General features: G+C 35.3%; 1 protein-coding gene across 1 annotated transcript; it reads left to right on the top strand.

Annotated features, from left to right (window-relative positions):
- Nucleotides 1-1,041: 1,041 nt before the first annotated feature.
- LOC122407502 (putative uncharacterized protein DDB_G0287265) lies at nt 1,042-4,308 on the top strand. The gene is made up of 8 exons (XM_043413760.1): nt 1,042-1,111; nt 1,238-1,387; nt 1,623-1,841; nt 1,963-2,229; nt 2,312-2,509; nt 2,595-2,708; nt 2,800-3,139; nt 3,654-4,308. Exons 1-8 carry the CDS (start codon nt 1,073-1,075, stop codon nt 4,070-4,072), a joined length of 1,746 nt encoding a protein of 581 aa, XP_043269695.1. The 5' UTR covers nt 1,042-1,072; the 3' UTR covers nt 4,073-4,308.
- The last annotated feature ends 5,106 nt before the right edge of the window (nt 4,309-9,414 follow it).

Below are 9,414 nucleotides of genomic sequence, written 5' to 3'. Positions count from 1 at the left end.
TGAGTTTGCCTTCTCCTACTTTGAGGACCCAATGCTTCGGGGCTGCATTATCCCTTCCACATGATCTTCCTTATTTTTAGGATGCGTGGGTGGATTTATTTTCCCTTCCAACAACGCATGATCTTCCTTTAGGAAGGCCCGTTTTTCCCACTACAATTCTTATTCGAGCCAACACCTACATAGCTACATATCTTTATCGTTTTCTTGTTGGTCGTGATTGTTTATCTTTTGTTTATTCGTACCTTAATTGTTGATATATACATTTCCGTTTGCAGCTTTTGTTATTTATTCGTTTCGATTTCGAATATTGTTATTGAATTCGTTAGTTTATAACTAATATTATAATTTTGTTCAATTGGCTCTTGATACATTTCAATTCATTACAATGTTTCAAATGTTCGTTTATCGTTATTGCATTTCCTTTGTATTTCAAGTCTTAGATGGAAGATTACATATTTATAATATGTATCTGTTGGAATGGAAAATTTGAACGAATCTTCAGTTTCCCACGGAAAAATAGCAGCTGCTGCGTTTGATTATTTCATCTTGGCGTACGAAAACGCGGTCTTGGTCCTTTCTAATCTCGTGGTACATCTGTGTTTGAAATATTACATGTTCTCATTCCGAAAACGCTTATTTTCTTGTATTTCGCTTGGTTGCAAGGGTAGCTCGGGCGGGCCGCTTGGCGTCTAGCGATAATTCGACTGACCCAAGCAGCTCTGTTTAATGTTTCTTTTTCCCATGAAGTGGGACTGTAGATAACGTGCCTGTATTCTTTTGGAACCTCTTAAGTTTACTGATTCGAAAAAAGTTGTGTGAAGATTTTAACATTTGATATTTTATTAATTCAGACGGATGTCACTTTGGCATAAATCGGATGATTACATTACAATTTAAATTATAGCTAGAAGAGAAAGCGGTGCTCTGAAAATTTTCAAGTATGTGATAATGTATGTATTGGTAAATGAGCACGAATGATTGTGGATGACGCATTAAAATAACTATCGAAATTGTTATTAAATGATTGCAGAGGATGTTGAAAAGAATTAAAAAGGCAGTGAGCATTGCATCCATGGAAAAGTTAAAACTTCATGGGATGGAGTTTTTACCGGTATGCTCTTGTTTTATTATGATGCTTTAATTCCGCAAAATGTACGGCAATTGAAAGAAACGAAGAAGATTATGTGTATCTGTATAATTAATGCGCAAAATCGTGATGCACGCAATCTGATTACAGATTCCAGATGACGAGAGAATAAAAGAAATTGAAGAAAATGAGGCACACGACGAAAATGTCCATGATATGTCGCAAGATAAATGCACATTAGAAAAAAATAAAGAATTGGTCCTAATAAGTGAAACCAACGAAGAAGAAATCGATGTCGAGGTATGGATCAATATTTTCGAAATTCACGCGCACAATCGGCTGTCAACCATTGTTCTTTATTTTCTTAGTTTTTTCAATGTTCTCTCAATTAATTTGGAAAAAATTTTTTTTTCGTGTTTGCCTTTTATCTATTTATCTCGAAACTTTTTTGTCTCTACCTGTAAACAATTATCAAATGCAATTTCGGCAAAGACCATAATTTATGAATTTAATAATACCAACTTTTAATCAACAGACGATGCTTAGCGAAATAATAAGTGCTGCAACGAACACTAAGGCGAATGACGCAAACGAAGAAAAAAGAACTGAGGAGCTGCATGAGACTCCGTTTCGAAAAAATGTCAATGTGCCCAGAAGTTCGAAGTGGCGGGATACTGCTTCAAATAGTAGTCCTGGTGAAGAAGCGTTTTTGAAAAAAACATTGCAAAATGGACCGTCCTCGTTCGGGGAAGAGGTAAAGTGTTGCTTACAAATTCTATCTCAATATTGACAGATTAATTGACAGATTAATGAAATTGATGCCAAAAAATGTGATAACTAGGGCAATATCGTGTAAATAACAATAAAATTTATAGAGAAATGATGGAATAACTGAAGGATCTCAACGAAAGTCATCTCGGTCGCCGGGTAATAAGTTGGAAGCTATATTTGGCAAAAATTCGAGTTTTGCTGGTGATAAAAACAACAATGATAGACGTTATAAAACGTGGAGCGAAATTGAAGCCGCCGCAATGAGCATCAGTAACCGGGAAAAAATTGATACGAACGTAATACACGACCGAAAGAGAAAGAAAAATAATGATGAAGTGTCTACCATTAATAAAAACCAACCAATGATACCGGTAGAAATTATTCGTCATAATGAATTAAAATTTACAATTATCATGATATTGTTAAAAGTCAATGATAAAAGTTATTGATTAGAAAAAAGTGTTGAAGAAAATACATAAACCCGCCGATCGGACAAATGGAGAGGACCCTTTCAATTTTGAGAATGACGAGAGTGACATTTCCCAAAGGCGTAAGAAGCCGAAGGAGCTGTCGGCACCGGTAGAAAAAAATGCCCAACAAAAAAACGTTAACGGCCGAAAGGTAAAACAGACGGTCAGCAATCAAAAGATGGTAATAAAAATTTTTTGCAAGTGAAAGCGTTGCTGAGATACAAATCGTTTTAAAAAAATTATTATTGTAAAAATATTTTTCCTAGTCGAATGAAAAAAGCCCAAGTGTTTCGTCAAGCAGCGCAACCGGTAAAAATGATGAGAGATCGGCTCCAACCTCGGATTACTCTCAAGGACAAAAAGAGAGATTCAAAAACGCGGTAATGAATTTATATAAACGTGACAAACATAACTCTGTGGCTTTTACGTACGAATGATTTTGTTCTTACAAAAATTGAAATATGTTTATAGTATAACGAAATGTTGAAGACGGCCGTAAATCATATGAAACAGGTGAAAAAATTCGGAAAATTGATGAATGAAGATGATATCGAAGAATCACCCTTCGAATTGTTGGACATTCTGTCGGATGATGAAACGGAAGACATGGAAATTACTCCGGGTTGGCGAATCCACCGGGACATAATCATACAAGCGGGATTGGCTCCCACCATGAGTAAAAGATTGGCCACACTGATGTCAGCCCTGTGGAGCAGGGAGGAGAGAGAAAAGCTTATAATAAAAAAAACAAGAAACAAAAAGAACGATGGAAGACGAGAAATAACAGTGGGAGAAGCGAGACAGTTGATGAGTGAGTGCATTTTTTTTCTTCCTCTTGCTTGGTAGCTAGCCTCTATCGCTAATAGATGCAACACATTTTCCCGTAAAAAGAAAATAAAAAATCTCGGTGGAGCCATTTTTTCGTGAAAACGATTTGAGAGTCCCTGTTACGTCATAAACCCGCGTATTCGCATATTGTAGAGTGCGACAGGCCTCGCTCTGGCTGTTTCTTTTCTTTTAATACTTGTCGCGTCGAGACGCTACTGCATCTTTTGATAAATGATTGAGTATCAAAAATGTAAGAATGGGATTATTTTACTACCTATACTTTAATGCTGATACAATTTGCTTCTCCCTCGCTGGCTCGTTTCGCTTCATAATTCTGCATCAACGTTTATTGGCATATTTATTGAACTCTAATTCATTTATTTGGAATAATCGAAAAAGATCGAAAGTTAAAGAAAAAACGAGACGGTTTCTGGTTCTCGGAAAAACGCCTTTCTACGGTATAAATTGTTTATCATTTAATATTTATTACTAAACAGGTGCGTGTATGGCGCTTCAATCGATGAAGATACTTTCGGTAAATGAAGTGGACACTATCGAAAATATCAAGATCTCGATTTCGAAAAAATTAAAAAACGATCGGTACAACAGTTTTCGTTGGAGAAAACGTAACGGTAAAAAGTCAAGCGGCAAGAATGCAAAAGCACGCGGAAATATTGATAAGCGCGACAAAGATTACGATGAGAACGAGGAGAAATGCGCCGACGACGATAATACCAACGAAGATGATTACGACGATCCGGAGGAATCGGTCGAAGACGTCGACGACGACGACGCTGATAACGACGAAAATGAAAACGATGACGGGGAGGAATTGAGCGACGACGATAATAGCAGTAACGGTGATAACGATGACGGCGTAAACTGCGACGATAGCGACCTCAGCACCAATAATTGATTTCATTATTTATCGTTGTCGTACAAAGTAAAAAATCAAAAGAAGTGATGAAAGTTTGCAATGCGTACAAAATTGCAACATTGAATTTGAGTAATTCGGAAATACTGACAGTACGATGTACTCATTTTCGATTTTTTTTAAATGTAACCCGTTAAAATGTACGAGCATTACTCGTCATGCATTTATTATTCAGCACTGAAGAATCGTTAAGTGCAATATGGGAGAAAAAATATATGGTGAAATCAAGAGACTCGGTAGAGTCTCGGGACAAGTACATTGACAGCCCTGTCGTCTGCTGGCCCGAGCTCGCCGAGACTATCTTTTCTCTGAATAAAACGATTCGCGGTGGTGGGGGTAAAATTGGCATGTCATTTTGTTCAATTACGAAACTCCTGAGTCATCTGAGGCTTTGAAAATTGAACTGGAGATTAATTAATAAATTCTCTTTCGATTCCACCCACAATCAGCATGATCGGTGGCGTAATTGCTGAGAAAAAACTTTGCACAGGCTCAAGATTATGCAAAAGTTACCAATACATTCAAAAATTTATGTGTCTGTATATCAAGAGACTCGGTAGAGTCTCGGGACAAGTACATTGACAGCCCTGTCGTCTGCTGGCCCGAGGCTCTTGCCGAGTATACTTTCTCTGAATAAAACGATTCGCCGTGGTGGGGGTAAAATTGGCAAGTGATTTTTTTGAATTACCGAAGTTATGAGTCATCTGAGGCTTTGAAAATTGAACTTTCAGCTAATTAAGAAATTCTCTTTCGATTGCGCCCAAAATCAACACGATCGGTGGCGTAATTGCTGAGAAAAAACTTTGCACGGGCTCAAGATTATGCAAAAGTTACTGACACATCACGAGTTCGACGTATACGTATACGCGTTTTGACGTAGTTAGTGGTAGTAGAGTTGTTGCCTCTACGCATTCTGATTGGCTCAACGATGTCGGCTCCTCCAGCTGCTAGGCCGACCGCGGGTGAGGCTCAAGTGTTAGAAGGCCTAAAATAGCGAACAGGCATTCTGTATATCTATATATGCGTTATACAGAATGCCTGTTCGCCATTTTAGGCCTTCTAACTTTTGAGTCTTACCCCGACCGCGCTCAGACTCCGTAAATATTATATATATATATAAACCATGTGTCAGTTTTCGATCATCGTATAAACAAACGGAGTTTTGTCATTATGGAATGCGTGTGGAATATATAAAAAAAACTTTCGTCATCTAACCAAGTGCATAGTACTAAAACCTGTGGAATGCTAAACTAAACCGGTATAAAAGCAGTCGCGTAAATGTAGTCTGGTGTGTGAAAAAGAATAAAATAAAAAAATACGCGGTGCATGTCGACGAAACTTTTTAAGATTTCATTAATTCGTTTGACTGAAAATAAGTTTATCATTTATATCATTTGTGAATATAGGTTATAAGATATCAATACATCGATACGCACATCCGAAACCACCCGAGACTTGTTTTCATACTGAACGTCATTTTGACAGGTGAGGTTATGATCCCCAATGTGCTGTTGTGTGCGGACTCTAATTAATAAATGAAAATGGTTAGTGAAAATTGGTTAATGTATATTTTGTTAAAACTTGTGGTATACTAAACCGGTATAAAAGCGGCCGCGTAAATGTAGACTGTGATCTGTGTGTGCAAATAAAACATATAAAAAAATGCGCGATTCATATATATGTCAACGAAACTTTTCAAGATTTCATTATTTCGTTCGATTGGAAATAAGTGTCAACTGAGATAATCTTTCAATTAAACCAGAGTTCGCGGAATATTATCCAGTGTAAATATATCATCAGTTGCGTGATTACATATCATGTGTAATAATGTAGGTCATATATACGAGTTCCCTTTGATAGCTGTGTGGTAACGAACCGGCCGGGGTTTGACGTTACGAAGTGTGGGACAAATGTAGCAAACGTTCGCATAGTTAGTGAATAATATAAATAAGGCAAATCAGTTTATCAAAATAGGTCTGGAAGTTGTAAGAAAAAATGTTCGTCAACCTATAACGTCAAATTTTCTTTTTGCGATCTGAAATATTATGGTTGATAATTAATAAAACAAGAACACACAGAACTGTTAGTATATATATAATGTAAGAAACTCCAATCGAATAAATGTTTTCTAATTTATTTCTTGTGTCATCGGTATTTTTGAATATTCCCACATTTTGCTTCCTATTGAGTTTGGCTCTGCTCTTTCCGATCCTTGTTTTGACTCCATCGGTTTGCAGCGGATCGATACATAGTATTAAATGGTTGCCTAATATGTGTCCTATACTTTTCTACTATTTCTTCATGCTGATTGTGGTAACATGATTCAAGTGGTTTCCGACTATGATCATCAATCGCACATTTTATATATCAGATTCTTAAAACAGTTTCTGGTGTTGATATAAGTGTTGTTATACTTTTTCCACCTGGTCTGTCGAGTAATAAATTTTGAAACTTCTTCCAAAAAGTCTTTGGATGCTTATTTTGCTGATGATATGAAAAGTCGTATCTTGGGAATGCTGTATGCAAACACAAATTTTGATAACAAAACTTATGGAATGACATGTATGTTGAGTATTTCCACTTTGCAAACTACAAATATGGAATTATTATAAAAAAAATTCATTCGAATAAGTCTACTGTTGCTCAGTTTTGGATGCGATCAAATATAATGCCAACCAACATCCCCAGAAACTTACAGAATTGCTGAATGCAATGTGCGCTATGTCATTTTAATGTAACATCATGACTTTTGACAACTTTTCATTATAATGCTGTAAATTCGGATCATTGACATACTGCAAAAATCTGCAAACTATACAATTTAAATACTGTGCCATTCATTTTACATTTTGACTCTAACTGTAACATATATATGAAGTAAAAAATTGATTATAAAAGTCTTCAGTTGCTCATTTATGGATAGATTTGAAATTGCTGTCTTCGAAGCTCATCGCGCAGATACATTGACTCTGAAATTTCTGTGGATAAATATATATGCGACGGATCACCCCTTATCTTTGATTATGGTAATATGTAATGGAACTTGGTTCGGCAAGGTTTTAAGTGTTCCTTTTCAAATAGTATTGAAGTTTGTATGACTGATACACAGCGAATACTTCCAAACTTTGATATTTCTGTGTTGCAGCATGTGTGCCAATCATTCAAATCATTTACTCCAACCGTATCATGTAATCTAGAAAATTTATCACAAAAGTCTTCCGCTTTTCTAAATACTTCAATTTTCCTTTTTCTACTCCATTGTGAGTTTTCGAATTTCTAAATTCATTTCTGAATTGTCCTGAAATGGTTTTCCTCCAAAACCAATGCAGGTACCTTAAACGTCTTTGAATTCTGTTGCTCTGTTGAATTAAGTTCGCTTAGTTTTTTTTGCTGCTTTGAGTTCTGGCATAATAAATGTTAGAAGTTTTCAGGTACTTTTTTTCAGCAACTATCAAACTGTGGATAATTGGATCTCAGCGGCCACTTGCAAACTTTGGAAATATATTTCATTGGGGGCACGTTTTGGATGAAATGAAATCTCTAGATTCAGAATGCAAAAGCGACATTCAAAGTGGGCAAATCTGTTGGATTTTTCGTGTTTTGAATGTGATCTATCTTTCATTTGAATTTTGAAGAAAAGTTATAAATAAAGTCTGTTCTATTAAGGAAATCTTTACGTCAGTTGTTTCTTGGTATGAAGACTTGGAAAAAATCGGCAAAGGCCAAGGACAGACCGGTGACGAAATATTTCCAGTACAATTTTGACGAAAAATAGATCTTATTTCGTGGAAACCAACGTTATAAGCCGAAAATCATATTACGGCCCACAACACGCATTTCTTCATGCTCTTGGGTTCCCAATAGACAAAACATATTAGAAGACAAGGAGAAAAATCACCAAAGTCCAAGACCAAACCAGTGCCGAAATATTTTCAGTACAATTTTGAAGAAAAATTGGTCTTTTACGTGGAAACCAACATTATAAACCGAAATTCATTTCTCGGGCCTATCATCCCGGATTCCTCTATGCTGTTGAGTTCCTAATAGGCATAACATATTAGAGTATAAGGAAAAAAATCGCCAAAGTTCAAGGGCAGTCTTGTGACGAAATATCTTCACTACAATTTTTACGAAAAATTGGTCTTTTATGGTGGAAACCAACTTTATAAGCCAAACATCATACCGAGGGAAAATAAGATTGGGAAAAGTACATTTATGGTCCCTTATTTGCTGATAATTTCATGAAAAAGATTATCCCATAAAAATTGTTCGTATGAGAATGGAATCTATAAAAATATACTAAGCAAATAATTCATAGAAATTTATACTAAAATCCTATAACCGTCATAACATAAATGAGGAACTTTTGAGAAAAAAGGCGTGATATCAAACCGTAAACTTCCCCTAGGGAAAAAAAGGTTGGGACAAGTACATTGATGGTCTCTTGTTTCTGGATGACATAGAAAAAAGACTCAGAACCAGGAAAAAAATTCTATAGAAATAATAAACGAAAAATTGAAAAGTTCAAAAAAATTCAACAAAAATAAAAAATAATCGAAAAAAATTCTGTAAAGAAAAATAAAAAATTTTCAAAAAATTCATAAATATTGGACAAATGGAAAAATGTACTATCCAAGTTACATGCAGTATAAAAATGTATGATATCAATTGGAGGCCAAGTTTTTATTGATAATTTGGAATATTTATCCAACAAATCGGAAACTTTAATTGAAATTTATGATAATTATTTTCAAGAAAAAAGTTAATGAAAAAAAGTCATAACGGAAGTTACGTGCAGTACTAAAATGTATTATATCAATTCGAGGTCAAGTATTTATCAGTTATTCGAAATATAATCTCCGGCAACAAATGAGCGTTGAGAATCCTTGTCGGGCTCACAACGTTTTATCAAAATTACTAAAAAATGAATGAAAATAAAATCATTAAAAATTCACATGAAAATCATTCGTTACTTCAATAAGGTACACACTTTAAAGAATCGATTCCCCTCCGACTTTCAGGATCTCCTGGTATTATTCACAACATTCAACTTCGATTGGATCGGTACAAATTATGTTCAAATACGTCTTAAACGTACTTGTCCGGCCCATCACTTTTTATTCAAATTGCTCATTCGAAAACAAATCAAAAACGAAGTTAATGCATGTGTTAATATTAAGGAACAGTAATTCCCGAGAAAATAATTTTCCTTCGAATCACTCTTGTCAAAATGAAACGAAAATGAAAGATGAAGTTGATTAATCTATTTATATTGTATGGAGTCATAATTCACAACAAAATCATTTTTCTCCAAATTCCAGGAA

The sequence above is a fragment of the Venturia canescens genome, chromosome 3 (assembly GCF_019457755.1).
Source record: "Venturia canescens isolate UGA chromosome 3, ASM1945775v1, whole genome shotgun sequence".
Lineage (NCBI taxonomy): Eukaryota > Metazoa > Arthropoda > Insecta > Hymenoptera > Ichneumonidae > Venturia > Venturia canescens.
The sequence above is the reverse complement of the archived record's forward strand: the minus strand, read 5'-3'. Positions and strand labels throughout refer to the sequence as shown.

Excerpts from the sequence above, each read along its gene's own strand:
- LOC122407502 (XM_043413760.1), top strand. The coding sequence starts at position 1,073 with ATGGAAAAGTTAAAACTTCATGGGATGGAGTTTTTACCG. Across the intron at positions 1,112-1,237 it reads ATGGGATGGAGTTTTTACCG|ATTCCAGATGACGAGAGAAT; the intron begins GTATGCTCTTGT and ends ATCTGATTACAG. Across the intron at positions 2,709-2,799 it reads AAGAGAGATTCAAAAACGCG|TATAACGAAATGTTGAAGAC; the intron begins GTAATGAATTTA and ends ATATGTTTATAG.